Source organism: Penicillium samsonianum (assembly GCF_028829775.1).
Source record: "Penicillium samsonianum strain IBT 33392 chromosome Unknown utg000007l_segment0_segment0, whole genome shotgun sequence".
Taxonomy (NCBI): Eukaryota; Fungi; Ascomycota; class Eurotiomycetes; order Eurotiales; family Aspergillaceae; genus Penicillium; species Penicillium samsonianum.
Genome location: NW_026643265.1, coordinates 5000120 through 5028065, shown reverse-complemented (window position 1 = coordinate 5028065; position 27946 = coordinate 5000120). Strand labels below are relative to the sequence as shown.

The 27946-nt window shown below is 49.6% G+C and overlaps 12 protein-coding genes across 12 annotated transcripts; 5 read left to right on the top strand and 7 right to left on the bottom strand.

Moving 5' to 3' along the window:
• Positions 1-523: 523 nt before the first annotated feature.
• Positions 524-3553, top strand: pdeB (3',5'-cyclic-nucleotide phosphodiesterase PDE2; the record flags this gene model as incomplete). The annotated part of the gene is made up of 3 exons (XM_057285512.1): positions 524-704; positions 763-2723; positions 2756-3553. The coding sequence occupies 3 exons, from the start codon at positions 524-526 to the stop codon at positions 3551-3553; spliced, it is 2940 nt and encodes a 979-aa protein (XP_057131778.1).
• A 962-nt stretch (positions 3554-4515) lies between these two features.
• N7471_012792 (Rdx family protein) lies at positions 4516-5424 on the bottom strand (the record flags this gene model as incomplete). Its single annotated transcript, XM_057285511.1, has 3 exons — positions 4516-4697; positions 4850-5021; positions 5290-5424. The coding sequence occupies 3 exons, from the start codon at positions 5422-5424 to the stop codon at positions 4516-4518; spliced, it is 489 nt and encodes a 162-aa protein (XP_057131777.1).
• A 769-nt stretch (positions 5425-6193) lies between these two features.
• Positions 6194-7437, bottom strand: N7471_012791 (guanine nucleotide-binding protein subunit gamma). Its single transcript, XM_057285510.1, has 3 exons — positions 7053-7437; positions 6937-6994; positions 6194-6872 (listed from the first exon to the last, which is right to left on the bottom strand). Exons 1-3 carry the CDS (start codon positions 7202-7204, stop codon positions 6810-6812), a joined length of 273 nt encoding a protein of 90 aa, XP_057131776.1. The 5' UTR covers positions 7205-7437; the 3' UTR covers positions 6194-6809.
• Positions 7438-7886: 449 nt separating this feature from the next.
• On the top strand, positions 7887-11436 carry tif32 (putative eukaryotic translation initiation factor 3 subunit EifCa; the record flags this gene model as incomplete). Its single annotated transcript, XM_057285509.1, has 5 exons — positions 7887-8095; positions 8163-8387; positions 8466-10858; positions 10916-11142; positions 11174-11436. Exons 1-5 carry the CDS (start codon positions 8054-8056, stop codon positions 11434-11436), a joined length of 3150 nt encoding a protein of 1049 aa, XP_057131775.1. The 5' UTR covers positions 7887-8053.
• Positions 11437-12065: 629 nt separating this feature from the next.
• On the bottom strand, positions 12066-13399 carry N7471_012789 (uncharacterized protein; the record flags this gene model as incomplete). The annotated part of the gene is made up of 2 exons (XM_057285508.1): positions 12066-12627; positions 12693-13399. 2 exons carry the CDS (start codon positions 13397-13399, stop codon positions 12066-12068), a joined length of 1269 nt encoding a protein of 422 aa, XP_057131774.1.
• Positions 13400-13817: 418 nt separating this feature from the next.
• N7471_012788 (peptide alpha-N-acetyltransferase complex B subunit NAT3) lies at positions 13818-14524 on the top strand (the record flags this gene model as incomplete). Its single annotated transcript, XM_057285507.1, has 3 exons — positions 13818-13986; positions 14061-14292; positions 14353-14524. 3 exons carry the CDS (start codon positions 13818-13820, stop codon positions 14522-14524), a joined length of 573 nt encoding a protein of 190 aa, XP_057131773.1.
• Positions 14525-14931: 407 nt separating this feature from the next.
• Positions 14932-16288, bottom strand: N7471_012787 (MCT family MFS transporter; the record flags this gene model as incomplete). The annotated part of the gene is made up of 2 exons (XM_057285506.1): positions 14932-16060; positions 16113-16288. The coding sequence occupies 2 exons, from the start codon at positions 16286-16288 to the stop codon at positions 14932-14934; spliced, it is 1305 nt and encodes a 434-aa protein (XP_057131772.1).
• A 749-nt stretch (positions 16289-17037) lies between these two features.
• Positions 17038-18064, bottom strand: N7471_012786 (DNA-directed RNA polymerase core subunit RPO26). Its single transcript, XM_057285505.1, has 4 exons — positions 17924-18064; positions 17517-17786; positions 17327-17446; positions 17038-17269 (listed from the first exon to the last, which is right to left on the bottom strand). Exons 1-4 carry the CDS (start codon positions 17959-17961, stop codon positions 17236-17238), a joined length of 462 nt encoding a protein of 153 aa, XP_057131771.1. The 5' UTR covers positions 17962-18064; the 3' UTR covers positions 17038-17235.
• A 158-nt stretch (positions 18065-18222) lies between these two features.
• N7471_012785 (C2H2-type zinc finger protein) lies at positions 18223-20001 on the top strand (the record flags this gene model as incomplete). The annotated part of the gene is made up of 2 exons (XM_057285504.1): positions 18223-18298; positions 18359-20001. 2 exons carry the CDS (start codon positions 18223-18225, stop codon positions 19999-20001), a joined length of 1719 nt encoding a protein of 572 aa, XP_057131770.1.
• Positions 20002-20503: 502 nt separating this feature from the next.
• Positions 20504-22156, bottom strand: N7471_012784 (uncharacterized protein; the record flags this gene model as incomplete). The annotated part of the gene is made up of 2 exons (XM_057285503.1): positions 20504-21378; positions 21436-22156. The coding sequence occupies 2 exons, from the start codon at positions 22154-22156 to the stop codon at positions 20504-20506; spliced, it is 1596 nt and encodes a 531-aa protein (XP_057131769.1).
• Positions 22157-23266: 1110 nt separating this feature from the next.
• N7471_012783 (MDR family MFS transporter) lies at positions 23267-25310 on the top strand (the record flags this gene model as incomplete). The annotated part of the gene is made up of 6 exons (XM_057285502.1): positions 23267-23526; positions 23617-23695; positions 23777-24047; positions 24104-24611; positions 24661-24820; positions 24882-25310. 6 exons carry the CDS (start codon positions 23267-23269, stop codon positions 25308-25310), a joined length of 1707 nt encoding a protein of 568 aa, XP_057131768.1.
• A 938-nt stretch (positions 25311-26248) lies between these two features.
• N7471_012782 (uncharacterized protein) lies at positions 26249-27626 on the bottom strand (the record flags this gene model as incomplete). Its single annotated transcript, XM_057285501.1, has 4 exons — positions 26249-27166; positions 27205-27358; positions 27423-27525; positions 27572-27626. The coding sequence occupies 4 exons, from the start codon at positions 27624-27626 to the stop codon at positions 26249-26251; spliced, it is 1230 nt and encodes a 409-aa protein (XP_057131767.1).
• Positions 27627-27946: the final 320 nt, after the last annotated feature.

The window sequence follows — 27946 nt, the reverse complement described above, 5'->3', positions numbered from 1 at the left end:
TATTCAATTGAACCCCCTTCCCTCGACAACTCACGTGTCGCTCTCATCTCATCGCTCGAATCTGACCCCGGGGTGGAAAAAGTGGGTTGCGCGATCTGTCTAGTGCGACAAGTCTAGGAGTCTAGCCTCTGGGGGTTGTCTCGGAACCTCCAGTCCATAACGCGACTCGGACTGCCTCGCTGCAGGAAACAACTCCATTGTTCGATTCGGCGAACTGAGAGCTTGCCTGCCGACTCCTGCCATTCCTTCTCCCGACTTTCTTTGTGCCGATTCAGTCGGATCTCTCCCGATCTCCTATAACCTCCCCCAACCTCGCCGCTCTTTTTTTTTTCACCTCTCAAAGCCGCCCTCCTTCGTACCTTCCTCACTCCCCAGCCGAACGCCTCGGTCTTCATCATCCGAACCATATGCGAGACAGGAGCGCTCCGACCGACTCTTTCCCTTTTCTTCGCTCCGATTGAGTTCTTGTTGGTCTTGTGATTCCAGCGAGCCTGATCGGGGTCGTTCTAACCCTTCTAACACCATGTTTGACCGCGTGGATTGCATGGGTCTCTACATTGACGATCGAGTGCGGTCGGAGAGATGGGTGCGCAAAAATTCCATTGATGCTTTAACGATATCGTCCGCGGGTTCCCTCGCAACCTCCGAAGAACCAGATGCGCTGCAGGCGGATGTGGAGCAGCTGTTGTTAGTGTGCAAACAAGGTAGGTTCTGCAGACTGCGCCGCGTTTGATGATTTACTAATTACTCCCGGTTTTGTAGTTTATCTCTGCCACAACGGTTCCTCCTTTGCTACCAAGCTGGCCGAGCTCAGCGACCGGTCGGGCAGCGAGTGTAACCCGATTTTCGCATTCTTCGAGGTGGATTTTAGCGGCGAAGAGTCGAACCTGGCTCGTCGGAAAGCCAGTCGCGCCTCGTGGGCAGACAACGCTCCTCCGTCACCGGGCTCCATCCACCGCACTTTCACATTTTCAACACAGTCCGACGAAGCACGGGGCCTGTCCCTTCTATCAGGTGTCTCGAACGACATTCAGGCCCAAGAGGGGCCAAATTTGGTCATTCCCATTGCTATTCTGCGTCTTCCTGCTCCCGATGGACCTAGCGACAATGTGGCTGCCGGCCCTACCAGTCAACCAGATTCTCATGGACCTATCACGGTGGAGCACAAGCAGATTGCCCGCTGTCTTGATGCCGGTGCTATGGATGTCTTGACCACTCCGCTAGATCGGTCGCGGATTCAATCGCTCGTGGTTCATGCCTACCGTACCCGTAAAGCGGCCCAGAGAGAGATGTCCCGATTCCTCGCACGGAGAAAGCAGCGAAAGCTTTCTTGGGTTGGTGTGCATGATGAGCAGCCATATTCTTATCTAAGAGAAGCTATGGTTTCAAAGCTCATGAAAGGAATTTGCAACCCAGAAGAAGTCATACATGATGAATTCCAGGAGCTGGATCTCAACATTGATCCCGCGCGTATCCCTTTTATCAGAGAGCAGGTGGGCAGTTGGAAGTTCTGCGCTCATGAGTTTACCGAGGACGAACTGGTCTTTGGCGCTTGTGAGATGATACAGCATGCTTTCACTATGCCGGGACTGGATCCTTGGCGGTTGACCCCCGATGAATTGCAAACTTTCCTTCTCGCCTGCCGCGCCGCCTATAACTCCTTCGTGCTTTACCACAATTTCCGCCATGCGATTGATGTGCTGCAATCCGTCTTTTGCTTCCTGCTACACATTGGTGCCTTGCCTCCATATGAATCTATTGGTCAATCTCCTGGCCCCGAAACTCCCATCACCTCCCTTCTCACGCCATTCGACGCCCTTACTCTACTTATTTCAGCCATTGGTCATGACGTTGGCCACCCAGGTGTCAACAATTTCTTCCTCGTCAAACTCAACGCACCTCTTGCGCAACTCTACAACGACAATTCCGTCTTGGAGGCGTTCCACTGCGCCGCCTTTTCCCAGATTTTGCGTCGCCACTGGCCTGCGGCATTCAAGGACAATCAGCTGCGAAAGCTCCTTATCAGCTCCATCCTGGCTACCGACATGGGTGTGCACCAGAAGTTCATGCAGCGAATGGGCTCATTCCAAGAAAAGTTCTACGAAAACAACCGATCTGTTGATGGCTGGAAGCCGCAAGATGTCGATATGTACAAGACACTCGTTTGTGGATTATTGATCAAATGTGCCGACATCAGTAACGTGGCTCGACCGTGGAAAGTTGCCAAGAAGTGGACGCAAATCCTGCAAGAGGAATTCGCCAACCAGGGCGAGATGGAAAGGGAGGTTGGAATGGAAACCGCGCTGTTTGGCGGGCCACCCGAATTAGGGAACATCTACAAATTGGCCACTGGTCAAATTGGATTCATGTCAATATTCGCTCTGCCACTCTTTGAAGGCATTTCCGACCTTCTGCCGCAGTTGCGGTTCACTACGGACCATATTCTTCGCAATCAGGCACAGTGGCAGGAACTTTCTAACGAGGAGCTGAAGAAGCAAGGTCTTCCGATTGAGAAACGGGCCGAGATCACTGTTTCGCCTCGCTCCCAAAGCCCTCCAGCTCCTGATAGGCAGCTCTCCGACTCTGGAGATGGCGCAGCGGATAGATTCAAATCTTCCATTAGTTCACACTCTGGTGAATTCAACGAAAACACCATTGAACCGGTTGTGTCGCCCGATACCACCGGTCCTCAGATTGAGATCACAGGAACTCCCCTTGCGCCGGTGGCTGATTTTCCATCTCGGAAGTCTTCTAGTGCCATGCCGGACCTTTCTTTTTCTCCATCCCAGGAGTCCCGGAGTCTGCTCGTGGGTCTATTTCGACCCAGCTACATAGCCCTATCACAGAAACAAGCCCTGTTACCGACGATCCGGCTGTTCTAGCCGCCGTCTTGTATGCCAACTCAGCCTTCGGTGGTGGTACTTCTTCGTCAGGATCAGTGGGACGTGATCATGCGTCTGGGGCTGCCGAGAGACCAAGCAGCTCCCGCCAAGGCCTTCCACATGGTTCTCAGCGCGGCTCCCAACGCCATCATACGCACAACAGCTCGTCCGCCCGCACAGGTTCTAATCGCAATAGTTGCACACGGACGCAAAGCACCTACAGCAACACCATGACACCAATCTCTCCCGTAACTAATGCCTCGAGCTTTTTGGCTGTGGATAGCGGCGACGAAAAGCGGGTTTCCGGTGAAAGTGCCGCGCCAAGTGATCTTGGAGGACCTGACGACAATAGCACACGTCCCAGCACAGCGGACGCGTATCCTTCAGGTGTATCAGAGGCCGCAGGTGGTTACAGCCCCAGTCGTAGCTCTAATATCGCTCGTGGTCAATCTCGATCCGAAGATGGTGCCACCAAAGACTTCTCCAGGCTGGGAGCCCATGGAACCCGCAGCACGACCCAGTCAACGACTACTGGCGAGAGCATCAAAAATGAAATCCCGCCAGCGGATGACTCTCACGGTTCCCGCAGACTTCCTAAGCGGAGGAGTCGGCTTCGACTTGCTTTTTGGAAGCGTCGCAATCATTCGCACGAGGTCCGTGGTGAGACCTGATTGTTGCCATCCTAGTTGGTGCTTTTAGGCTTGAACGATCTCCAGCTGTGTTTAATGCTGCCATGGTCTTATGAACATTTCATTTTGCAATGAGGCCTGAAATCACACTGGTGTTCCATGAATTCACGACTCGACCAGTTGAAGAAGCCGGACTTTGGATTTTCTTTTTCCCACCGCATTGGCTCTCCTGGTCACGACTCTACGAAGTCGATAACGATACCTTCTTACCTTCTGCTGGACGTCTTGAGTTTGTCTCGGACACGAAAGCAAATGCAAAGCTTGTCTGAGCAATTACAGCATCAAGACAAGATGAGTTGTATGTTTTATCCTATCCTCTCTCCTCCCTTTGAGGCTGAGAGTCACGCTTCATCATGTATTCCTCTCAATGGATACTGGCATCGGTGTCCCGCTGCATTCATCATCTGATTATTTGCATCGGGCACGCCCACTTACTTCTGTGTGATGACCACGAATAACTGTTTTCTTTTATCCTTATCCTACACCTTCCTTCATCTCTCTTTTCGTTCTGCTCCGCCCTTGTGTGATGTTTCGGGCCGTTCTCTCTTGTCCTAGAATTCGGTGATAGGCCGGCGTTCTATTTTCTTACAGGAGTGGGGTTTCGTTGACTCGATCTCCATGGCCTTGGATAGTTTTTTTCTTTATCCTCTGTACTTGATCCTCTTGTGTCTTGTCTTTCTCTCTCTTTTTTTTTTTTTACATGGATTCTTGTTAGACTCTTCCGCTCTGCGCGATAATGAATGTGATGTGTACAGTGAGACTTTGAATTCTTGTTCTCAGGTTTAAACGATTGTAACAGGTGTTTTTTCCAAATAGTATATGGTAGTAAATGTCATTCTAGCATTTATGCCAGCACCATCTAAAAATGAATTTTCTATATAGAGAAACTGAATGTAGATATAGATACTAACTACATGAACACAAAACCCAATACCCAATACGTCCTACTGACAATCCTCACAACCCGCCTTACCCTCACTCTTCTCCTCCTCTTTCTTCTCCTCTTTCCCCTCTTTCTCCACCTCCTTTTGCCCACCTTGCTCCTTCTTCAACGCCCGATCCGTATGTCCCAAATCCCTCTCAGGAGCAATAACATTCCGCACGAGTGACTTGAGCGCTTTGACTTCTGAGGGAGGGAGGAATGGTTAGAGGAAACATTGAAGAGCACAGCTGGATATATATCCTGTCCCATGCAGTACATAACGCATGCATACAAATCCAAACCAAAAAGGTGATTAAACAAAAAAGAAAGAAGAAAAAAGAAGAAAAAAAACATACCAGGAAATCCCCCATCCCTCTTCCGATCCCACAAGATACTCTCCTGCGTCGTGATCTCCCCGTCATGCATCGTACCATGCCATATCGTCACTGTGAACACGCCACCGGTTTTGGGGACGAGGGCGACTTCCCCGAGGTCTGTGCTGAATGTTGAGAGGAGTTCTTGGGCGAACTGTTGATGATATTTTGTTAGTATTTGCATTAATATGGGTGGGATTTGATATTATGTCCATGGCCATGTCGACAATGGAAGTGACAATTGATACCAACTTGATACATAGTACATCTACATATCAAGACATGTATATGTATCAAGTATCCAAAACCCAAATAAAAACAACCAACCACACATAGACCCTCATAAAGATCTAACCAAAAGACCAAGACCTCTAACGATAGGCCAAAACGTCAAAAAAAGAGAAAGAAAGATATTAACGTACGTATGCGGCGCGGAGCATCCACCGGCACTGGGTGCAGAACTGGATTGAGATGCGGGGGAGATGGACGTTGACGGGGGCGATTTTGTCGCTAGTATCGGTGTTTGAGACTAACGGGGTCGATGTAGATTCAGCCATGATGAATGATGATGGGGCTTGATGCTGATGCCGATGCTGATGTGACTGGTGCGATTGGATGAGGGGGTTTGTGGTGTGTGGGTGGCGTGTTTGGGATGACGGGGTAATGTAGCGTGTATATTGTACACATGCAGGTGGATGTATGGGGGCCGTATTTCTGGAGATCAGCGTTGACGTGGTATGTTGTACTCCGTATATATGTTGAAGTTGAGGTCTAGAGCTGCCCAGGTGCTTAGTGGGATGGGGATTTAGATGATGTCAGCGGGGATGGGCTGAGTGCCCAGGTGCTCCAGGGCTATTTGACTACTATCTAAATAGCCAAATTTTAAAATCAATATACTTCTATGTTTGTTATTCATAATTAGTGGCTAATTACATGTACGAGTAGATCGATGGGGGTGTAATATTTTTAGTCAGTCTTTTTGATTAAAGCAAAATATGTATATAGATTTGCTTTTCGTTCATAATGCACAATCATGGTCAAAAAGTCATCCAAGGCGGTTTGGCCGAGTGGTCTAAGGCGATTGACTAGAAATCAATTCCGTTCGCGGGCGCATGCCGTCGTTGCATTCTTTTTGCAATTATTTTTTTGCTAAATCGGGCAGAACTGGGGTGTATAACTTTTCTTTTTGTGTATATCAAGTACTTTCTTACACATATATGTACTGGATTGGAAATAAATTCGCTGTAGGTATAGGATATACAAAATTAGTTGGTAGCATGATCTACCAATTGCCAATTTAGACCATGCAAGGCCAAAACAACGGGTCGAGGGCTGAACCCGACTACCGGGTTATCCCAGCCAAGCAAATCGCAAAACGTAAGCCATGATTGCCGGAATTTGGGGCCGAATTACGAATAGCGCAAATTTGATTACATCGGTATGGTATTGGTCATGCGAAGCTATGATACATGAATGGCAACTCTCACGCCCTGAATGGAACATAGAGGCTTTTTGAAGATTTGAAGAGAACCCGTAAGAAAAGGATACATAAGAGAAAGAAGAAGAAAAAGAAAAAGAAAAAGAAAAGGCCGATTCCAAACAAACATAGCGAGAAGGGGGAATGGTGCAATTCAGAGAAGAAGAAGTAAGGCGCAACAAGTACATCGTCAAGTGCACTGTCTGCAGAGTTCGAGGACAAAAGGAGACCGGGGCGAAAAGGGCGACAAAACACAACGGGACTCGTATGATCCCTGGAGGCGTGGAAGGTTTCGTACAAGACCAGCAGACGATTCTTTCAGGCCGATATCTTTGTACGCGCGAGCAATCGCAGTGCTTTGTTCGGGTCCAAGGGGTTGGTCGTGAATGGGTCCGGAATTAGGTAGAAGAAAAAGGAAAAAGGAGAGCGAAAATGTCATGGCGAAAAATTCCCGTCGTGAGTGCATTACATGACGGTGCAGCAACCTCCCTGTTGCTGAGGAGCGTAGGGATCCTCGCGCTTGTCGACCTAGGAAATAGAGTTGTTAGTTTCGACGGGCGCGCGCGATGTGGGAAAAGAGCCGGTCGCATACCTGTCCCCATACGGATGGAACCATAAAGTCGCGAGTGTTGTTGCAGTAACTGATGAGACTGTTGAATGTGTTAGTTGTTTGTATGTTTTTTTCAACAAAGAAAGGGTTGGACGGACGAGAGAGCTGCCTCGGAGACCTTGACTCGTGGACGGTCCAGATCCTCCTTGAGACGACCATTGAGCTCAGTCAACCGACGATATTTCAAGTCGGCGACACTCTGCTTCTTATTCTTGACATCACCGCCGGATCGAAGTTCGTAGGGAGCCATCGTGACGGGTTGAGCTGTGAAAGAAGCGCGAATGGGAGAAAGGGGGGGAAGAGGGGGGTTTTGGATCGGCAGGTATCCCAAGGGCGTAAGAATTAGGTTAGGGGCGGGTAATCAGGGGCCAAGACGCCGGACAAAGAAAAAAAGAAGGTGAGGGAGTCGGGTTCGAGTTGTTATGAGAGAGGGAATGGACAAATGAATGGGCTGTTTAGAGGGGATTTTCCTGAAGAGATCCCTGGCAGGTCCGTGGGTTTCCCTTTTTACCTTACACGTTACGTTGGTATACGTTATACTGGGGGAATTATTGGGAAGGGAAGTACCTGGTACTTGGGATGGGTCGGGGTAATACTATTGTTTTATAAGGTGGATACAATACACAGCTTGTACCAGGTACTTGAGCTTTGAACTCTGATGGGTTGTCTATTATAAACTACATTGTCGGGGTCGGAATGAGATAGTTGGGATTACAATATTAGTAGATGACTCGGGATATTTCAGTTGACCAATAGTAAATCATAACCACAATGCATAGTAATCGAATATGACACATCCTCGTCGACATAGGTGTCTACAATGTACTGTGCAGTACTTTTGATTCCTGCCTCAGGCCACTACACGTGATCGCCATCGCTTAACGCGAAGTGGGAACATTGGCGGGATCCAATTTTTGCTCTGGCCTCAACACGCACATTGTGAATCTTCCCCTCGTTATCGGGTATTCGCGTGGCAGCATCTCTAATCGCATTCTTCCCAGCTGCCCGTGTGTGTCGCTGGCTTCACCTAACTTTTTTTTCCAATTTTTAATTTCTTATCAGTCACCTTTGATCCTTTCCCAAGGGGCATCCACCCATCATGCCGCCCCCTCCGCATATTAAGCCTGAGAATGTCCTCAAGGTAAGCCTCGCTGTCGCTGTCGCCAGATACAAGATGGATCGGTTGCTAATGACTATATCTCCCACAGAGGGCCCAGGAACTCATCGCCGTCGGTCAGGCTCCCGCCGCCTTGACTGTCCTCCACGAACATGTCACCTCCAAGCGCACACGTAGCAGCCCCATCGCCTCCCTCGAGCCGGTGATGCTCCTGTTCGTTGAGCTGTCTGTCGACCTTCGCAAGGGCAAGGCCGCCAAGGATGGTCTTTACCAGTACAAGAACATCGCTCAGAACACCAATGTCGGCACTATCGAGGTTCGTGTTGATGATCGCCCTTAAAAAAAAAAAAAAAAAAAAGAAAAAGTGAAAAAAAGTGACTTGTCACTAACCTAGGATTTCTTCCATCTGCAGATTGTTCTCAAGAAGTTTATCGAACTCGCCGAGCAGAAGGTCACCGAGGCTCAGGCCAAGGCCGACGAGATCCAGTCGACCCTCGAGTCCACCGCTCCTTCCTCCAGCGTTGAGGATTTGGAGGCCATCGAGACCCCCGAGACCATCCTACTTGCAACTGTCTCCGGTGAGCAGTCTCGCGACCGTACCGACCGCGCCGTCGTCACCCCTTGGCTCAAGTTCCTGTGGGAGACCTACCGCACCGTCCTCGAGATCTTGAAGAACAATGCTCGTCTCGAGATCATGTACCAGTCGACTGCCCTGCAGGCCTTCAAGTTCTGCCAGAAGTACGCCCGCAAGACCGAGTTCCGCCGCCTGTGTGAGCTCCTGCGCAACCACGTCCAGAATGCTGCCAAGTACTCTTCGCAGATGCACGCCATCAACCTGAGCGACGCCGACACCCTGCAGCGTCACCTCGACACTCGCTTCCAGCAGTTGAACGTTGCCGTTGAGTTGGAGTTGTGGCAGGAGGCTTTCCGCAGTATTGAGGATATCCACACTCTGTTGAACCTCAGCAAGCGCCCCGCCAAGAACATTATGATGGCCAACTACTACGAGAAGCTCGCCCGCATTTTCCTTGTTAGCGAGAACTACCTCTTCCACGCCGCCGCTTACAACCGTTACTACAACCTTCTGCGTCTTTCTTCCGTGGCCCTGGCCAGCGGCCAGAGCTCCAAGAAGGAGAACCCCTCGGTCACCGAGCTCGAGATGACCAAGGCCGCGTCCTTCGTCCTTCTCTCCGCTCTGTCCATCCCCGTTATCAGCACTTCCCGCTCCCGCGGCGCCCTGGTCGATGTGGATGAGGCTCGCAAGAACAAGAACACCCGTCTCACTAACCTTCTCGGTATGGCCACCTCGCCCACCCGTACTGTGCTCTTCCGCGATGCTCTGAACAAGGGCCTGCTCCGCCGTGTGCGCCCCGAGATCCGCGAGCTGTACAACATCCTCGAGGTTGACTTCCACCCTCTGTCCATCTGCAAGAAGATCACCCCCATCCTGAAGCAGATTGGTGCCGACCCCGAGATGGAGAAGTACGTTGTGCCTTTGCAGCAGGTCATTCTCACTCGTCTGTTCCAGCAGCTGTCCCAGGTTTACGAGTCCGTTGAGCTCAAGTTCGTCTACGAGCTTGCCCAGTTCCCCGCTCCCTTCCAGATCACCCCTGCCATGATTGAGAAGTTCATCATGAACGGTTGCAAGAAGGGTGACCTCGCTATTCGCGTTGATCACATCTCCGGCGTCCTGTCTTTCGACTCCGATGTCTTCTCTTCCTCTAAGGCTACCCACGCCGGCAGCGGCGCTGGATCTGCTGAGAGTGAGGCTGGCTCTGTCCAGCGTCTGCAGCACACTCCCGCCGAGATCGCCCGTTTCCAGGTCGCTCGTCTCGCCAAGACTCTCCACGTCACCTGCATGTACGTCGATCCCTCCTACAACCAGGCTCGTCTCCAGGCCAAGCAGACCGCCCAGGCCCGCGCCATTGCTGGTGTCACCCAGGAGCACGAGGAGACCCTCGCCCGTCGCGTTCTTATCGATAAGAAGAAGGAAGCCGCCACCGATGCTCTGCAGCGCAAGCAGCGCGAGGAGGAGACCCGCAAGCGTGTCCGTGCCCAACAGCTCCAGGATGCTGAGAAGCAGCGTCTGGCCGATGAGCAGCGTGACCGTGAGCTCAAGCGTATTAAGGATGAGCAGGATCGCATTCGCCAGGAGGAGCTCAAGAAGCAGCTCGAGGAGCTCAAGACTGGTGTTAAGGGTATTGACGTCAGCGAGATCGACCTTGACGAGCTTGATGCCAACCGTCTGCGTGCCATGAAGCTGGCTCAACTTGAGAAGGAGAAGAACGAGCTGAACGACCGTATCCGTACCACTGCTAAGCGTATCGACCACTTGGAGCGTGCCTTCCGTCGCGAGGAACTCAAGCACATTTCTGCCGATTACGATGCCCAGAAGCAGCTCGACAAGGAGCTTTATGAGAAGCAGATCGCTGAGGAGCAGCGCGAGTCTAAGGAGAAACACACCGAGGCCGTTGCCCTCAAGCACCGTCTCGGTCGTCTGGTTCCCCAGTTCAGCAACTTCCGCAGAGAGGTTTCCGAGAAGCGCCACGAGGAGTTCGAGAAGCGTCGCAAGGCCGCCGAGCGCGAGTTCGAGGCTAAGAAGAACCAGCGTATCAAGGAGGTCCGAGAGCGCCGCCGCCGCGAGAAGCAGGAGCGCGAGGAAGAGGAGGCTCGTCAGCAAGAGGAGAAGGAGCGTGCCGAGCGCGAGGAGCAGGAACGCATCGCCCGCGAGGAGGAGCGCCGTCGTGTCTTGGCCGAGGAGAAGGCCAAGCGCGATGAAGAGCGATCGTCAGTATTCCCTTACCTTGATTTCACTTCAAACATTGATACTAACTTAACATACAGTAAAATGGATGAGGTCGCTATCAAGCAGCAACAACGCGAAGCCGAAGCCGAAGCTCGCCGTGCAGCCCGCAAGGGTGGATTTGAAGAGCCAGTCGAACGAACCGCGCCCCGTCTCAATGTCGCCCCACGTACCGGAGTCCCCTCCACCTGGAGAGAACGTCAAGCCGCCAAGGAAGCCGGTGGTGTCCCCGACGAGCCCACTCGTGAGCCCACTCGTGAGCCCGTCCGTGAGCCCGTCCGCGCCCCCCGTCCGCGAAGAGCCCGCCCCTCTCCGCAAGGGTGGCTACGTTCCTCCTCACCTGCGCACCGGTGCCGGTGCCCCCAGCGCTGGATCCGCACCCCCCCCCCCTGCTCCCCGCGAGCCCCGTGAATCCCGCGATACTCTGCCCCGTGAGGCCCCCACCGAGCGCTGGGCGCCCCGTCAACCCCGCGAATCTTCTTCTCAGTCTCCTGCTCCCGCTTCGGAATCCAAGCCCGCCGCCGGTGGCAAGTGGGTCCCTAAATGGAAGCAGCAGCAGTAAACGACCGAGCTACGACTTTCCCGTTAAAAAGTGTATCCAAGCTCTTTTCTTTTTGGCGCTATTCTCATGACCCTTTTGCATATTTCGTGTATCATTCACCCATGTTCACCCCGTAACTTGTTAATGGGGGCCTCAGTTCTGTCTTTCAGCTCGCTCGGAATATGATATAATCTTTTCCTAGTTTTTTTTGGTATGATTTGGTGGTCTTGTAGATGTTTTAGACGTTCTTTATGGAAATGGTGGAGTTAAGCCGATGCTAATCCTCGACGACAGCACTGGCCCCGCACAGGTACAGGTTGCATACGAGCATGCATGCGAATGTGGGTACCTTTTTTAATGAATTTCAAGCTCGAGAATAGAATAGAAGAGAAAGAATGACCCCACTACTAGTAATCAAATTGGAATGCATGGTATCACGATTTCAAGCTTATAAGTATGTAAGCTCTCTATGAACAACTAGGACGAAAACATAATGAAAGATGCCCTAGTAAACATCAATATGGATATCAGACAAAAGAATAAAAAATAAAAATAAAAGAACAGCAGTCTAGATTCTGAGCCCTGACCCGAGGAAACAGAAACAGAAACAGAATCGCAAAATGATCAAGTCATGAACATCAACATCAAACTTATGCAGCAGCCACTTCAGCATTAGCCCCAAACAGCTTCTCCCGCCATTCCCCACAGACAGCTTCAAAGCCACTGACTACGTCGCCACAGACCTTACCAGCCTCTCGGTCTTTGAGCCGACGGTCCCACTCACCGCGCTCGATCCACCGCGAACCCTCTTCGCGACTCTCTTCTTCCCGCCGAATGTCAGCGACGAGTTCTCGCGCAGAGCGTAACCGGCGCGAAGCCGTTGAAGTCAATTGTCTCGACTCGTAGAGTGTATCGCTTAAGCCACGAAGTGTATGTGTGATATCTGCTGTTTGCGAGATGAGGGCTTGGAGAGAGGCCAGGGGGTTGTGTGCGGGGGACTGAGGGGCTGTTGATTGGGAGTCTTGGTTCTGTTCGGGGAAGGGGTATGGGAGATTTGGCAATAAGCCTTCGTCGATAAGGGGCATGAGAGAGTCGATGGCGTCCTCCGAAAGGAGGGGGAATGGAGAGAAGAGGAGAGGGTGGACGAGGGATTGGAGGGCGCGGGTTTGGTGGGTGAGATGTGATGTGATTGAGGAATGAGCGGTGATAAGTCTGCGATTAGAGATTAGCTATCGGGATCGATGGAATTGTATTATACTCAGTGAACTTGAACTTACCTCATGGCACTGTTCTCAATCCCACTCTGTCCACCAAGATCTTTCAATGACTCAACCGTCCGTTGAATGACATGGTCGTTTTCACTTCCGTTATTCTCTATACCCCGCCGAACGAGACTCTCAATCTCAGCCATTTGGCTCTCCAAGGCGGGGGAGATATCCGCCTCCTCTAGATCTGAGTCAGGCCCATAATCCGAGCCATCATATTGCGACTCCTGCCGGCGGTGCTGCCGCAAATGATTTGCGCGGTATTTGTTCCTTGACGGATGGAGCGAATCTCTTTCTGGTGAGAGCGAAGGTGACCGGGAGCGCACGCTGTGCACTGATTGCATATACATATCTTCTCCATCACTGTGACCCATTTGCTGTGAGCCCGCGCGACTGGCTTCCTGGCCTGACGCATATCCATATCCATCCTCCTCTTCTTCCCATGCATCGGCTAGCTCATCCGCCAGATTTCCCAGTCCTCCGCCACCTGCATCAGCGGCGCCAGAGAAATCTCCGGATTCTCGGTGGGACCCACTCATGGCGTTTGAGTTATGGCGGGACGCGACGGGAGACGGAGGCGCAGATAATCGGGGTGTCCGCGGTGACCGGGGGCTTGCAACTGCAAAAGTATTCCCAGTTGTCCCGGGGGAGATGGGTGAGTCGTCTGTTGCTGATGGGTAGCGGTGTGAGAGTTTCAGGGGAGACGGAGGGAGGGGCATTGGATCGTTTGGAGGTATCACACGGGACCCCTAGATGGGTGGAAACTTTATTGGGAAGTTGGAGAGCTCAATTAGGGCAATATAGCCAGAGAAAAAGAACAAGCGATTGTAGTCCAGCTGTAGGCGAGGAACAGTTCTTTTGGATGTTCCGATAGCTCCGGATCCGAGTCAATATCGTAGTATAGCGCGTTAGCTTTGGAACAAAGACCAAGCTAAAATCAATTGATATATAGAACACGCGAAACGACCGACTTCTCAACTAAGGAGTGACTGCACATCGCCAGGATGCAGGAGGGGTACACCAACACCAACAACTCAACTTCAACCTTCACCGCCGACTTCCTCTCGTCACCGCCCGGCAAAAAAAGAACAAGAGCATCAAACCCCACATTATCATTCTCACGTTTACGATATCAAGATGAGTTCTATTGAACGCATGTCCCCATTGGACCTGCTGGATCTTAATCTCACCAACCTTGACCCTCTTACTGAGAATTATGATCTCGGATTCTACCTGAACTACCTGAACAAATGGCCCTCATTGTTTAGCACCGTGAAGGACCATGAGGCCGGCATTGTAGGTTATAGTATGTTCAATTCTAGCCCTAACTTGGCACATTATCTTCAAATCTCATGGAAACAGCTGACATGTTCCTTTTAGTCATGGGCAAGCTCGAAGAGCAACACCCTGCAATGCGCCACTCCGAGCACTACACTCCATGGCACGGACATATCACCGTCCTGACCGTCGCACCGGCCTGGCGCCGTCTTGGATTTGCACGCCGGTTGACCGAGCAGCTCGAGCGGGGATCCGACAGTAACGACGCCTGGTTTGTCGATCTCTACGTCCGCGCCGGAAATAAAGTTGCTTATGATATGTATAAAGGAATGGGGTAAGTGGAACTATATAGATGTGCGAATGCTGGATTGATCGCTGACATATATGTTTACAGATACTCCGTCTTCCGGCGAGTCGTTAATTATTATAGCGATGATCCATCCGGGATGTCGGAGAATGGCGAAGATGCGTTCGATATGCGCAAGCCATGCAGTCGAGATAAGAAGCTCGAGCATGTGAGAGAAAACGGTGAGAACTTCCCTGTTGGACCGGAGGATGTGATGTAAACCGTCTTTATTTTTGTGGTATTTGTTGAAGCAGCCAGGGATGGCATTCTTTTCTATCTCCCTCTCTTGTCTTTTTCTTGACGGAGTTCTCATGGCATGGAGGGCTTACGCAGGGCTGGGGTTCTTATGTATATGTTCTTGTACAGAATCAAACGTATGATTATTGCCATTTTCCGTCTAAGTATAACATGAAGTGCGCCGTGTCTCCCACTGACTGGATAGAAGTAAACAAGTTGCTGGGAGGTAGTGTAATATGCAAAATGATGACCAAATGATGAAGCTAATAGTATCTCTTGTATCTCTTGTTGTTCCAACATGTTTATGCCAAGAAACAGTTGGAAAAAGGCTGAAATCTCTGGGGTGGTGGGTATATTTTGTAAGACATCTCAGCAGACAGCAGCCAAGACTCAAGTCTTGACATGGAACTTAAGACCTGAGCGCAGAAATCTGACACAGGTCATAAGAACCGCAGAGGTAGTGAGACAGCAAGCGGTGAAAAGCTGCACTCCGAGGAATTGGTTTGTATCGGCCAGGATTGCACCACCGATGGGGGTACCGATCAACAGGCCTATGGAAGTGATAGCAAAGACCATGCCCATCCGTGTTCCCAGGTCTCGCACGTCTGGAGTCATGCTCGCCATGACCACAGGCGGCAGAGACACAAACCCGCCCGAGAAGAAGCCGTAGAAGACGGCAAGGATGATGATGCCAGGTACGGTATGAACACTGATCCAGACAAAGGCCAGGATGGCAGTGATGGTCACGGCGGGTGTGAGCATATTCAAAGGGCCAAAGTGGTCTGCGAGGAAGTTGGGCGCAATACGGCCGATGGCCGAGGCGGCGTTTAGCATGGAGAGTAGGTAGAATCCTAGGTTCGCGTCTACAATGCCTGTCTCTATTGCGTATGACTGCACATAGAAAAGGAAGTTGTAGAAACCCAAGAAACCCATGAACATGGCAATGGCGAAGATAGTAAAAGCTGGCTCCTTTAGGGCAGACAACTGGTAAAGCTTGCGCTTCTCCTTTGGCTGGAAGCGCGAGCGCATGATGCTAATAGAAATGCAAATGGTGCCAAAGCAGACGAACCCAAGTGCTCGAGTAGCCCAGGCAAAACCGACCTTCTTCTGCAACTGATCGAACATGATTGGGTAGATCACACCACCGACACTGCTGCCACTGGCAGCCAAGCCGTTGGCCAGGCCTCTCTTGCGGCGGAAGTACTGTGGCAGGATGGCAACGGAGGGCACGAAAAGGCAGCCTGCTGCGAGTCCGATGCAAACGCCCTGGGAAAGAATCAGGTGCCAGTATTTTGTGGCAAGACTGGTCATCATCAAGCCAAATGGTAGCAGGAATGCAGCGAAGATGATGAGGGATCGAAAATAGCCAGCATCGAACAGTGGACCTGTAATGACTCCAACCATCATCAGAAGGAAAGACTGCAGCGATCCAATCCAGGCAATGGTCGATGATGAAGTACCGACGAGCAGTTCTCGCTCATAATAGGTTTGATATGCACCCCATGTATTGATAATGCCCCTATATCAACCCATTAGCAATAGGATCTTTATACCGAGGAATATATACTTACCATGAATTGAAGAAAAGAAAGAATGAGCCCAAAGCTTGGAGCCATGTATTTAGCCCCGTATCGAATATCAACTCAGGCTCTTTCTCCGGAGAATGTGATATATTGTTGGCATTTTCCTGAGTGGCCGAAGAATCGGCGAGGACCTTTTGCTCTATATCAGAGTTAGTTGACACCATGTTGTTTCATGTATCGGTCAAATAAATGTCCCTCACGGGTGAGAGCCTGTACAATGATATAAAATCAAGACAATGGAAACAATAGATGATATAAAACATTTTTCAGTCGCTTATAAACCCCAGCTAAGCGGGGCTTAGGACCGAGCTCGGCCATTCGGCCATTCAAGAGATAATCCATGGACATAAGGGTTGATGTGGTGAATAACCGGGGTTTCTTTCTAAGTAGGATATAGTCATAGTATAGTTTGACTTGAATAGGCTATAAGTACTTATAATCTATCGAAATAACATCTTTACCCTCGCTTTATCGACCGTTTGTAGAACTATCAATGCTTATTGACCGTAAATTGGTGGCCGAAACTGGCCTAGTCACCACTAGTGAGATCCATACGCTAAGTTAGATGCAACATTGAGATTAGCCGAATCTGTTTTTTTTTTACCGTGAATATCCGTCAAGCAAGAGGATGATCCTAGCATAGGCGTCAGTAGGATGTGCCTGCAATGCAGGTGAACATAGAAGTATCCATATAACTTCCAAGGTTATATACTCCAAATATCGTATCAGGTCAAGTGCATCCAGATGTCGATATCGAAACCGCAACTTGACTTATATATGGGAAGATATGAAGCATACCAAATTCCGAACTAAGGCCATCGAAATCCCGGCAATTCTCACGTGGTTTATGCGCTATAATTGCTTCTTCTACAAAATTGAAGGATGTATATGCAAGAAGATAAACAGGTCAAATTATTTTTGGATATGTTTTTTTCCGTTCTAGATTCATGTACAAAGTCTCATTGATGTCCATGTTTCATCAAGGACATCCAAGTCTTTTTTTTCGACGGGTTCTTCGAATCCCAGAACTCCAAACGCTATGCTGAAACCCAAAGAAAAGCAAAAGATGGAAAACAGCCTTAGTGGAGAACGGTTGATACCGTTTTGACCACTACAACAGCTCCTCGCATGTCCAATCCTCATACCTAAAGTCAAACACTGTTAGATCTGGGCCCATTCATTTTTGACAGGGTATTGCTTACCATCCATCGGGCAGGTATCGGCGAATGATCAGGGGAATCTTCTTCTGGTTCAATTCCTTCATGGCGATCTGCAGGGGATCGGTTTCACCCTCGAGGTCGACAAGAACGGGAGCGTTCATACTATGCCAAATGTCAGCAAGCCCAAGCTAACGAAACACATGCGCAATTGTCTGTATCAAAAGCAACGTACCTGATCTGCAGGGCACGGGTACCGAGAACACGCGCGCGCTCGTACTTGGTCAAGTACGGGGTGGTGGTGCGCTGGTCGTTGGGTACTTTCTTCTCGCGCGACTGCTCCATCACTTTTCCTGCGTATCCGGCATTGGGATCGCCAGAGACAACGACATTGTCGCCGTTGGTGGTGGGGTAATCTTCTCCCTCAACCCCATCCTCGCCCTCGAGGCCCTCTTGTTCCTCCGGCTCCTCATCAAACACATCCTCGCCGGGCTCGTAATCGAAGCTGCGCACACCACATTGTTAGAAAATGGGTTTATACAAGTATGTGCGAACACATTTTGAAGCTGCCTGGAGGCGAAATGGAGGCAAAGCTCCTTTGCGCCTGGTCCTCGGGCAATCTGGTGAAGGGAGGTAGCTTACGTCTCTTCGACGTCGTCGTCGTGGCCGTAGTCAGACATAATGACAGTTAAACCTGTAGAGGAGCGAAGTATTTGTAGACCGAAGCGAGCGATGACAGACCCAGAGGTATGAGAGACAATTCGGGGGGGTCGAGGTGGTGCTAAAAATCCTGGGAGCGGAAAAACTTACTCTGTGTTGACCGTCACCGCCTTTTTGGCAAAAATAAATTTATTAGTTCGACATTCACGTCCGAACTTCCTCATGCCTTGAGGTACTTTTCCTTTTCTCAATCGTCCTTTTCAGGGCTTCTAATTGTGGCCATGAAAAGAAAGGCTTCACTGGAGGGGGCCACCACCCCCAAAAGACACCAGAAGCAGAATGTCCTGGACAATTCCGGTAACTTTACATCCCCAGGTAACATCCGATACAGTGATTCAATTACTGACGATTCTACAGACCTGATCTATGAGGAGACTCACTCCGATGCCGAGTACTCGGCTCCTGGTACTCCAAGCTTAATGAGCGAAGACATGGACGACTCTCCGGCGACCCCATTCTCGGCCACCTCTTCCCGACCTGACCGATACCCATCCGAGCTCAAAAACCTACGTTGCCCATTCGAGGGGTGCGATAAGGCCTTCAATCGTCCGGCTCGACTGCAGGAGCATATCCGATCACACAACAACGAAAGGATCTTCAAGTGTGAGGCTGACGACTGCGACAAGACATTCTTACGTCTTTCCCATCTTCAACACCATGTCAAGAGTGCACATACAGATGTTCGAGAATACGTTTGCGACTACCCGGGTTGTGAGAAGAGCTTTGTGAACGGTTCACGTCTTCGCCGACACATTGCTACGCACGATGGAAAGGACACTTACCGCTGTACCGAGTACGCACCTTGCGACGAGACATTCCGGAAGCACTCGACGCTACAGAAACATGTCATGGTTGTCCACTTGAACCAGAAGCCATATCCTTGTACTTACGTGGACCCATCCACCAAGGAGAAATGCAACATGGCTTTCGACAAGGCTGGCAATCTACGGACCCACGAGAGCAGGGTCCATTCCGAGAAGCGATTCACTTGTGCAGAATGCGCCGAAAGTATGGAAACCCAATCATCAGATATGGCCGACGACAGTACAAGACAGGATGTATCATTCCCCACGTATGCCAGCTTACAAAGCCACATTCGAATTGTTCATCCTCCCTCATGCCCCGAATGTCCATTGGTCTGTTCCACAGCACGGGGGCTACGGCGCCACCTCGAGATAGCCCATGGCAACGTCACTCTTGAAGAACGAAAGATCTTCCCCTGCAACATCCCCGGCTGCGGGCGCAGCTTCACCAAGCAAGGCAACCTGACTGTCCATGTTCGCACATTCCACGAAGGCGAAAAACGGTTCGCCTGCGGCGAAACGGATCTTTCAAAATCCAACAAGCTAGAGGGGTGGGACGGCGTCGGTTGCGGCAAGCGCTACGGCAACAAGCTGACACTCGAAGACCACATCCGCACGGCACACTTGGGTCTCCCGAATGCGAGGAAACGGCGTCAAGCGAAGACAAATAAAAAACCAGCTCAAAATTCCGTCTCTACTCTTTCCGCTCTCACAGGCCAAGGCTACGCCGAGGAAACAGGACGACAGATCGCCTGCTTTTACCCGGAGTCATGCCCACATCGTTTCCATCGCAACTACGATTTGTGGGTTCACATGACCACCAAACACAACTGTACAGAAGACGAGGTCCAAAACCTCTTCATGCAGCGCGCATTGCTTACCGATGAAATCGGCCCTGGAGTCAACTCACTGGGTATCTATGGCCTTGGATATGATCAGGATGGTCAGTCCTACCACCAACAATCCTATGCAGGAGACAACTCCTCGGATGTTGCTTTCGGCTCACAGTCGAACGATTCGTCCTATCTCCCTAGTCGGCCGGGCTTGGATTCTGATTATTTGATGCAAGACGATTTTTCAGCGAGGACAGCCGGAAACATTGATTCTTTGATTCCTGATGTTGATTCTATGATACCCAGTCGTAATCAGACGGCATTGGTTGACCCTGTTAATGCTTACCATGCGATGGAACAGTGAACGAAGGAAACTCTACGATGTTATGATTATCTAGCGTTTTTGATGCGTATGTATCCATGGACTTTTGCTCAAAGTCCCTATTAATCGGCAGCATGTTGACTTCATGTATGTTTAACTTGACAAATTCATTCCAAGGACCGGCTTCAAAGTGAATTGAAAATTAATATCCATCATCCATCTACATAGCCTTTGAGGCACCCTAGCATCAGGCCTGTAAACTAGGAGTGCCCTCGTCTTATTATAACTGGCTTATTCCTTCTAGAACAACCTGGATGCCAATGACTGAAAATATTGCATGAGATATCTTGAACTACCAGATACTTCATGTTGTGAAATTTGTGTGTATCCCAGATACGTCGGCTTCTTTCTAGCTCTTAATGTAACTATGTATGAATAGGTGCCATTTCCCATTTCCATCCATCTGTATCCAGCCGTCTTTTTTTCTTCCCAGTATCTCCTCCCCATCCTTTGCTTTCTCCTCCTTTCCTTCCCCCCTTTTCTCTCATTCTCCACCGCAGAGATTGTCAGAGTGGCCATCGGAGTACTCACTGTTGAACCCCACGAACTGCGCCAGCCAATCATCCTCATACTCCCCAACCCACAACCCCTCTTTCATCATATCAACCAAACCCCATGGGATATGTCTAGCATGGTCCTGGAAAGGAGGAGACCTGAGCGCAAGCACCCGGCCATCCTTCTTCTCCTCCCAGACAAGGGTTTGCAGGGGGTAATCCCAGGCAATAGCATTATCATCCCTACACCAAAGCAAGGGATACATCATCAAGCGCTGCTCTGCCCAGTGGTTCCGCGCACTCTGACTCCGGATTTCCTCGCGGCAGAGCTCGTGTGCCTCGATTTCACTTTCCAGGCAGGGAAATAGTGGCGGCAATTCGACAGGGTCCCAGGGGAATGACGGCAAACCAGTCAAGTGCTTGCAGAACTCCACTTGCACGGCATTTGCCACGTCAACACCGTAGATGGTGAAGAGTCGGACGATGTCGCAGAATAGATGGACTGCCGGGAAGCCGCGGGCGAGAGCTAGCCATTGGCTGATCCGCACTAATATGATCATGATTTGGTCGTCGTAGTGCTCGAGGTTGGTGATGCATGCGAGTTCGACACCCGGTTGGGTCGAGACCAGGACTGCTGGTGGTTGGGGGTTCTCTGGTGGCAGGAATCCAAGACTTTGGGCGGCTTTCGGATCGTTGTCAATGACGGATTGCTTCGCGGCCAGGGCTTTCTTGTCATACTGCTCTTCGACGGGGGGCCAGCGGTCCCAGTACAGTGTTCCTCTGCAGGTTTGCAGGCGGTATTCTCTGAGATGTTTTGTTTCTTTTTGCTCATCATCCCACCTGGGACGGGGGTCATAGATTGTATCTAGAGATGATTAGAAAGTCAGTCCATTTCAAGGAAATGCATGAGGTATTTGCAAACAGTTCTTGCGGCGATTCCACGCGGTTTCATAAAGCTCCTTCTTGAAATCTGCAATCAATTCCTTTGAGGCTAGAAAGCCATTGTCCATCTCCAGAGCAGTCTCGACTCGGTCGGTGATCCAGTAAACCGGCTTGGATGTATCACGCAGGGGTTCCACCAAGTCCCTGAGCATTCGCAACTCGCGAGAGAATAGATATTCGTGGCTTTTCCTGTACCATTCGCCGTCCTCCCAGGACGGTGGAAACTGAGGCGCGAAGGTAGCACCGCACTTGAGGTCCTGTGGCTCGCGATTGATGTTCCGAATTCTGTTTGCAAACATTGCTCGGTGTCTGTGCTGGGTAAAATAGTCTGGGATACTGTTCAGGGATTTCTGAAGCTTAGCAACTTCCTCAAATGGACCAAACAGCGAGTAAAGAAGATGCGCGAAAGATCCAGGGAGAGTGTCTGTTTTCCAGCCAGGAAGATGGGAAGCTATCGTATCTGGTAAATCGTTGAGGTTGAAGCCGATCACGAAATATGAGACTTCTTCCCGCAAAACATCGAGTTTACCACGTTGCTCAGATCTCCATTGCAGGAGTGGTGACATCTGCTCTTCGGATGAAAGCTCGGGGGGTGATACCGGTGCATAGCTCTGATGAAGATTCAATGCAGCGAGAAGATGTGGTAGGCTTTCATCATTGCTAGCCTGGGCTTCCTTTTGTGGGATTGTGTTTCTGCGCATCTTGATCGATGCAAGTGGGTTCGAAGGGATGTAAAGATGCCAGCGCTTTTGTTCCCGGACTGTGTGCTTCTAGAAACTGATTTGAGAGTCAGAGAGAGAGAGAGAGAGAGAGAGAGAATCGCAGTGATTGGCCGTGCAGAGGGAAATATTGAAGTGAGACGTCAATGCCAGGTGAAGCATAGCCCAGCGGCTACAACCAATCAAACAGGAAAGTGAACCGAGAAGACAAGAAGGACCAGACAATGAAGGATCTCAGATTCCTATTGTCTTATGTCTCTCAATTTTATCACAATGCTCTAGCCCAGGTGAGGGTGGGAGAGAAGACATACTGCGTACTTGTCCACCTTTCACTTGCTCTCTGCTCTGGGGTCACCCCACGAACATAGTGGACAACCTGAAATCCGAAAATGGAAAGAACGATTGAGACGTTGTGTGGTGATTGGTGCAGAAAGTTGAAGTGGTCTCATTGGGCAAGTGAGAAGAAGACTCTGATGGGAGGATGAGGAAAAGTGAGGAAAGTACGAATGAACTACATACCATGCTTCTAGCTAGGGAGGTGCTGGTTTTAATAACCAATACACATCGTCCGGTCGACAAACTAAAATTCTTCACCATATTCATGTCATCAAATGGACCCTGTACCATGCTTGAATGACATTTAAACAGAAAAGCGAAATGCCAAAAAGAAATACATGTATGCACATGGATTCAAAGAAAGACGGCCATAGCTCTTTCTCTACGTATTAATTTGTACTATGCACGGAGTACATACGGAGTACTGCAGAAAAGAATCCAGAAAGCTTGGAACCCTTGTAAGCTTGAAACTCGGGCTTGAACGAAGATAAGTTTCGGATTTTGAAAGCAGACTCCTATTCTCCGGCCCAAATCCGCAATAGATGCTGGTAAAAGAAGCCCCTGATCGATTACGGATTTCGGAAGCAAAGTCCGCTTCATTCTATACAGGGGGCCGAATCTGGGATATAGGTGTAGTGAATTTCTAATCAACATTCGAATGAAAAACATATAACTTTACTATAGTAGTTATCACAGTATCATACCGACACCACAAATCCTTCACCCACAGCACTTGACTAGACCTCCAATCTTGCAATGGCCGAGACGAGATCTTTCACTCTGGATGAGCCTCCTGTAGACTCGTCCAACTTGGTGGAAAAGCAAGATGGTACCGAGATCAGTGCCTCCAGCGATGATACAGATCTCAAGCGCCAATATCCTTCGGGCCTGGCTGTCACTCTTATCCTGACATCAGTGACTCTGGCATATTTCCTATTCTTCCTTGATCTTGCTGTGATTTCCACGGCTACTCCGGCCATTACCTCCGAATTTGACTCGTTGGTGGATGTCGGGTGGTAAGTTTATGTCCATCTATTTGTCTAGGCCACAGTTGCTGGTCATTTTGTCGTTTGTTGGGAGATGCTGATCTATCTTGTCTATTCTAGGTATGGCGGCGCCTACCAGCTTGGAAGTGCAGCATTTCAGCCCTTAAGCGGCAAGATTTACAGCCGGTTTTCTATTAAGGTATGTCTTGGTTCACGTTGGTTCATAACTCACGTATCGTGACCGCGCGAGAAAGTAAATTCTAACAAGATCTTCACCTAGTGGACCTTTCTCGCCTTCTTTGTAATCTTCGAAGTCGGATCTGCTATATGCGGAGCAGCGCATTCGTCGGCCATGTTCATTGTCGGCCGTGTTATCGCGGGTATTGGGTCTGCTGGGGTGGCCAACGGTGCAGTAACAACCATCTCCGCCGTCCTCCCGACACAGAAACAGGCGCTTTTTATGGGACTCAATATGGGTATGGGCCAGGTGGGCCTTGCAACGGGGCCTATTATTGGAGGCGCGTTTACTACGAATATATCCTGGCGGTGGTGTATGTTACTCCATTTCCTATGGAGATCTCTAAAAGGCTGAATTTTCTTATATTAGGTTTTTACATTAACCTCCCTTTGGGTGTTATCGTCGGCGGCTTCCTTCTCTTCAACACAGTCCTCGAGCCGAAGCCCAAGGATCCGCCTCTACAGATTCTTAGTTCTGTTATCAAATCTCTAGATCTCCCAGGGTTCATGCTTATTTGCCCGGCCGTCGTCATGTTCCTTTTAGGGCTCCAGTTTGGCGGTAACGAATATGCCTGGGATAGCTCAGTTGTGATAGGCTTGCTAGTCGGCGCTGGCGCCAACTTTGTTGTCTTCCTTATCTGGGAGTGGCACCAAGGGGATAATGCTATGGTGCCACTTGCTATGCTCAAACACAGAGTTATTTGGTCGGCCGCAATGACAATGTTCTTCAGCTTGTCTAGTGTTCTTGTTGCTGATTTCTACATTGCAATCTATTTTCAGGCAATCCACGATGACACACCCCTAATGAGTGGTGTTCACATGCTCCCAATCACCCTCGGTATCGTTCTATTTACTATGGTCTCAGGCACCCTAAGTAAGTGTTTTCAGTCATGATTTTGTCCACTAACCGTCGCTAATACTAAAAAGTTTCCGTTTTGGGCTACTATCTCCCATTTCTTCTTGCGGGGGTGTGATATCATCCATTGGCTACGGACTCTTATCAACATTGGATGCTACGACTCCGGTTGCAAAATGGATTGGGTACCAAGTTCTCTACGGTGTTGGAAGCGGTTGCACGACTGCGGCCGTAAGTTCGATTCTTCCAGGATTGTCAAATAATGACTCTGCGCTAATCCATATTTTCATAGCCTTATATCGCCATACAAAGCCTCGTGGCTCCAGAGCAAATTCCCCTCGCTATGGCCATTATCATCTTCGCGCAAAATATAGGTGCCGCCACCTCTCTGATTGCTGCAAACGCTATCTTTAGCAATAGCCTTCGTTCGGAGCTTCAAAAACGCGCATCACAAATTAGCGTTTCTCCAGACGCCATTATCAATGCTGGAGTCCGCTCTATCCGTGGCCTGGTGTCTGGCTCCGAGCTGACCGCTGTGCTCGCCGCCTACGCTAAAAGCATCGACAAAGTCATGTACCTCGGTATTGCTGTTAGCGTCGCTGTGTTAGTATTTTCTCCGGGACTTGGATGGAAGGATATCCGGAAGGTCAAGCTTCAGGTCATTACGGACAAGTCTCCTGATAGCGGGGATAAAGATTCGGCAGTGGTTGGCGAAAAGTAGGGTCTTTGTTCAGCAATAGCTTGCTTGGGGAAGGCCATATTAATCTTTATTCATCTTGCTCACATCATCTCTGGCTGATGCGGTTGCATGTCTACCGACGCTGTGGTCAAATCGTTGTTCCACTGTGGTTTTTATCGGGGCAATTGGCTGTTTTGAGGATGGACCTTGTCCGGACAGTTTATACAACATTTAATATCACTCTTTTGTCACATTTCTCACCGCACCATAGCAAGTTGTTCGATGAAAAGACAATAAAGGGATGCGCATTCACACCTGGGCATGGGGACCACCTGGGTATGTTTTCTGTCCTCGTATATTTCGTTCGACTGGTGCCTCTGACCTCCTTTTACACAGGGTCGAGACCTTCGACCCAAAATGGGTCGTGCGGAAGACTACCGGTTAGTGAGGAACGAGACCTTTAGGGACAACAACACCAAAGCACGCGATGTGACTCTCAAAAATTGCCTCGAGCTTATGCAGGTTTAGAAGATCAAGACCTGGAATCTTTCACCAAGCGTGGCGTAAAAGCAGGTGCTGCTCCGCTGTTTGTTCGTGATATCGGCCATTGGGTGAATCGACGTCGAGAAAACACACTCTAAGAACGATAATAATCTCGATACAAGATATAGTGAATAATCGTAGCGAAATCAGCTTCCGCTCAAACGGCTACTTTTTTCAGTCGTGTCCCACTGCCAAAACAATAGTGTGGACAATTATGACTCCTCCAATGTAGAAATGCCCGTTATAGGTATTCTCTGGTATTTAACCACCTCATTTCCGTTCTAAATTAACTACAGTAAACATGGAAGTACCTCGTTGACTGAGGGGTGTGATGTCGTGCATGTCATTGTGCATGATATTGAAAACATGGTCACAAGAACAAATGATAAATCAACGAAAAGAGAGAGCAATAATATATCAATGCGAATACATCCGTTTCAGATAAAAATAGGCAGCTCTGTACCGTTTTCTTTCCCACGTCCGGCATCAGAATGATCTGAAATTACCTTGGGCCAAAAATACCAGAGAAGGACTGAAATAACGATGGTTGGGATAGTGCATACCCAGTATATCCACAGCTTGTCCGAGACACCCCAGCCCGACTCTAGATCGTAGTGGAAGAATGACATACTGAACACTGCACAGAGGAATGTTGGTGGTAAGAATGTCGTGGTAACAAATGCTAGTGTCTTCATTGTAGCACTGTCCGACCGCGCAGCACGGCTAATACCAACAGTGACACCTGTGTCATGTTGAGCGACAATGTTGAATGCCAGTTGAATTTCGTTCTGTAGTCGTAGCTGATTTGATATAGACCGGTGCCGTATGCTGCCGACGTAGCTCTGAAAGAATGCCAGCCGCCGGGAGATATACTGATGGGCTCTGGGTTGAGGACCCGCTAGTATGTTGGTATAGATTTCATGCTGTTTAATAATATGCTCAATGTTTTGGACCGCCACATCGAGTGTTTCGGTAACATGGATTGCATGCCGAGCGATGTCATGGAGCTGTCTGTAATTAGGATTGGGCTTTTGGTCTGCGGGCGTTTTGGCTTTCTCAATATCCCGAACATATTCTCGGATGCCCCATACTGAACCCTCTTGAAGCCGCCCAACTTCTCCTAAGATGTCACTGTACATCCAAAATGGATCATTGAGTTGTGTCTGATTCGGATCAAACAGTGGAGTCGAGAGGTCATCGGGGGGATCAAACAGTAGAATGCCAGTCTGTTGAGTCGACTTAAACCATCGCGTAAATAAATTGACCTTAGACCAGTGATATTTCATGCCCCTAGCAGGATGTTTGACTTCGAAAGATGCCCAGGTGTCTAGTAGTGTTTGTTTAGTGACACCACCCTTGTTATATCATAAGGACAGACATAAAGCAGACTTACTGAACCCAGCACCCCCGCATGATCTGTATCTTCGCATCCAAAGTAGCCGTTGGCATTATCAAGATGTTGGGCCCACCAGAACTCAGGAATGCAAAATGTATCTTTGAACACTTGACGAAGCTGGCAAGATCTGATAAGTTTTGCACTCGCCGCTCTGTTCATGTTAGTGTTAGTTATAGTATATGTTCTTGTGGGCTAATCGAACCAGCAGGACTCACATAACATATACTCTGGTATTTTCTAGAATAAATGAGGGTGGAAGTGCCGGGTTGTCTGTTCGCAGATCTTCTAGACGAGCTTCACTTTTGCGCCACGCATTTTCTATGTTGTTAGTACTTTGGCATTACTGAGCAGTTGAGACATCTACCTTCATTCCATTGCCAAACTGATAAACCAGGACTTGTTACATGGGATTCCGCCATGGTAGTACTGGCGAGGTCATCAAGCTCAGTGTGTAGGAAGGTTCGACCATTAAGTCAAAAGATCCTAGGGGGCTGTTCTGCGTTGACGAGGCTGTGTTGAGCGCTAAAATGCAAATATTGCATGGGCGGCTAGCTATGCTCACGCTGCGAATCATATCCATCCACGATTAGCATGAGTACGAAGCGGTATACATGAGTAGTACCTGGTCCTTATTAGTAAGTCGACCTAAATTCATTAGTTACGGGTTTGGGTCGACTTATTAGGTACAACTATTGGGCAGCCTTAATCGTGCTAAATATGGGCCAATTACCGGTGCCGT

Coding starts and splice junctions, on each gene's coding strand:
- N7471_012791 (XM_057285510.1), bottom strand. CDS start 7,204: ATGGCTCCCTACGAACTTCGATCCGGCGGTGATGTCAAGAATAAGAAG. Junction 6,995..7,052: donor GTCTCCGAGGCAGCTCTCTC/GTCCGTCCAACC, acceptor CACATTCAACAG/TCTCATCAGTTACTGCAACA. Junction 6,873..6,936: donor TTCCATCCGTATGGGGACAG/GTATGCGACCGG, acceptor TCTATTTCCTAG/GTCGACAAGCGCGAGGATCC.
- N7471_012786 (XM_057285505.1), bottom strand. CDS start 17,961: ATGTCTGACTACGGCCACGACGACGACGTCGAAGAGAC. Junction 17,787..17,923: donor GACGACGACGTCGAAGAGAC/GTAAGCTACCTC, acceptor TGGTGTGCGCAG/CTTCGATTACGAGCCCGGCG. Junction 17,447..17,516: donor ACCCGTGCCCTGCAGATCAG/GTACGTTGCTTT, acceptor CATTTGGCATAG/TATGAACGCTCCCGTTCTTG.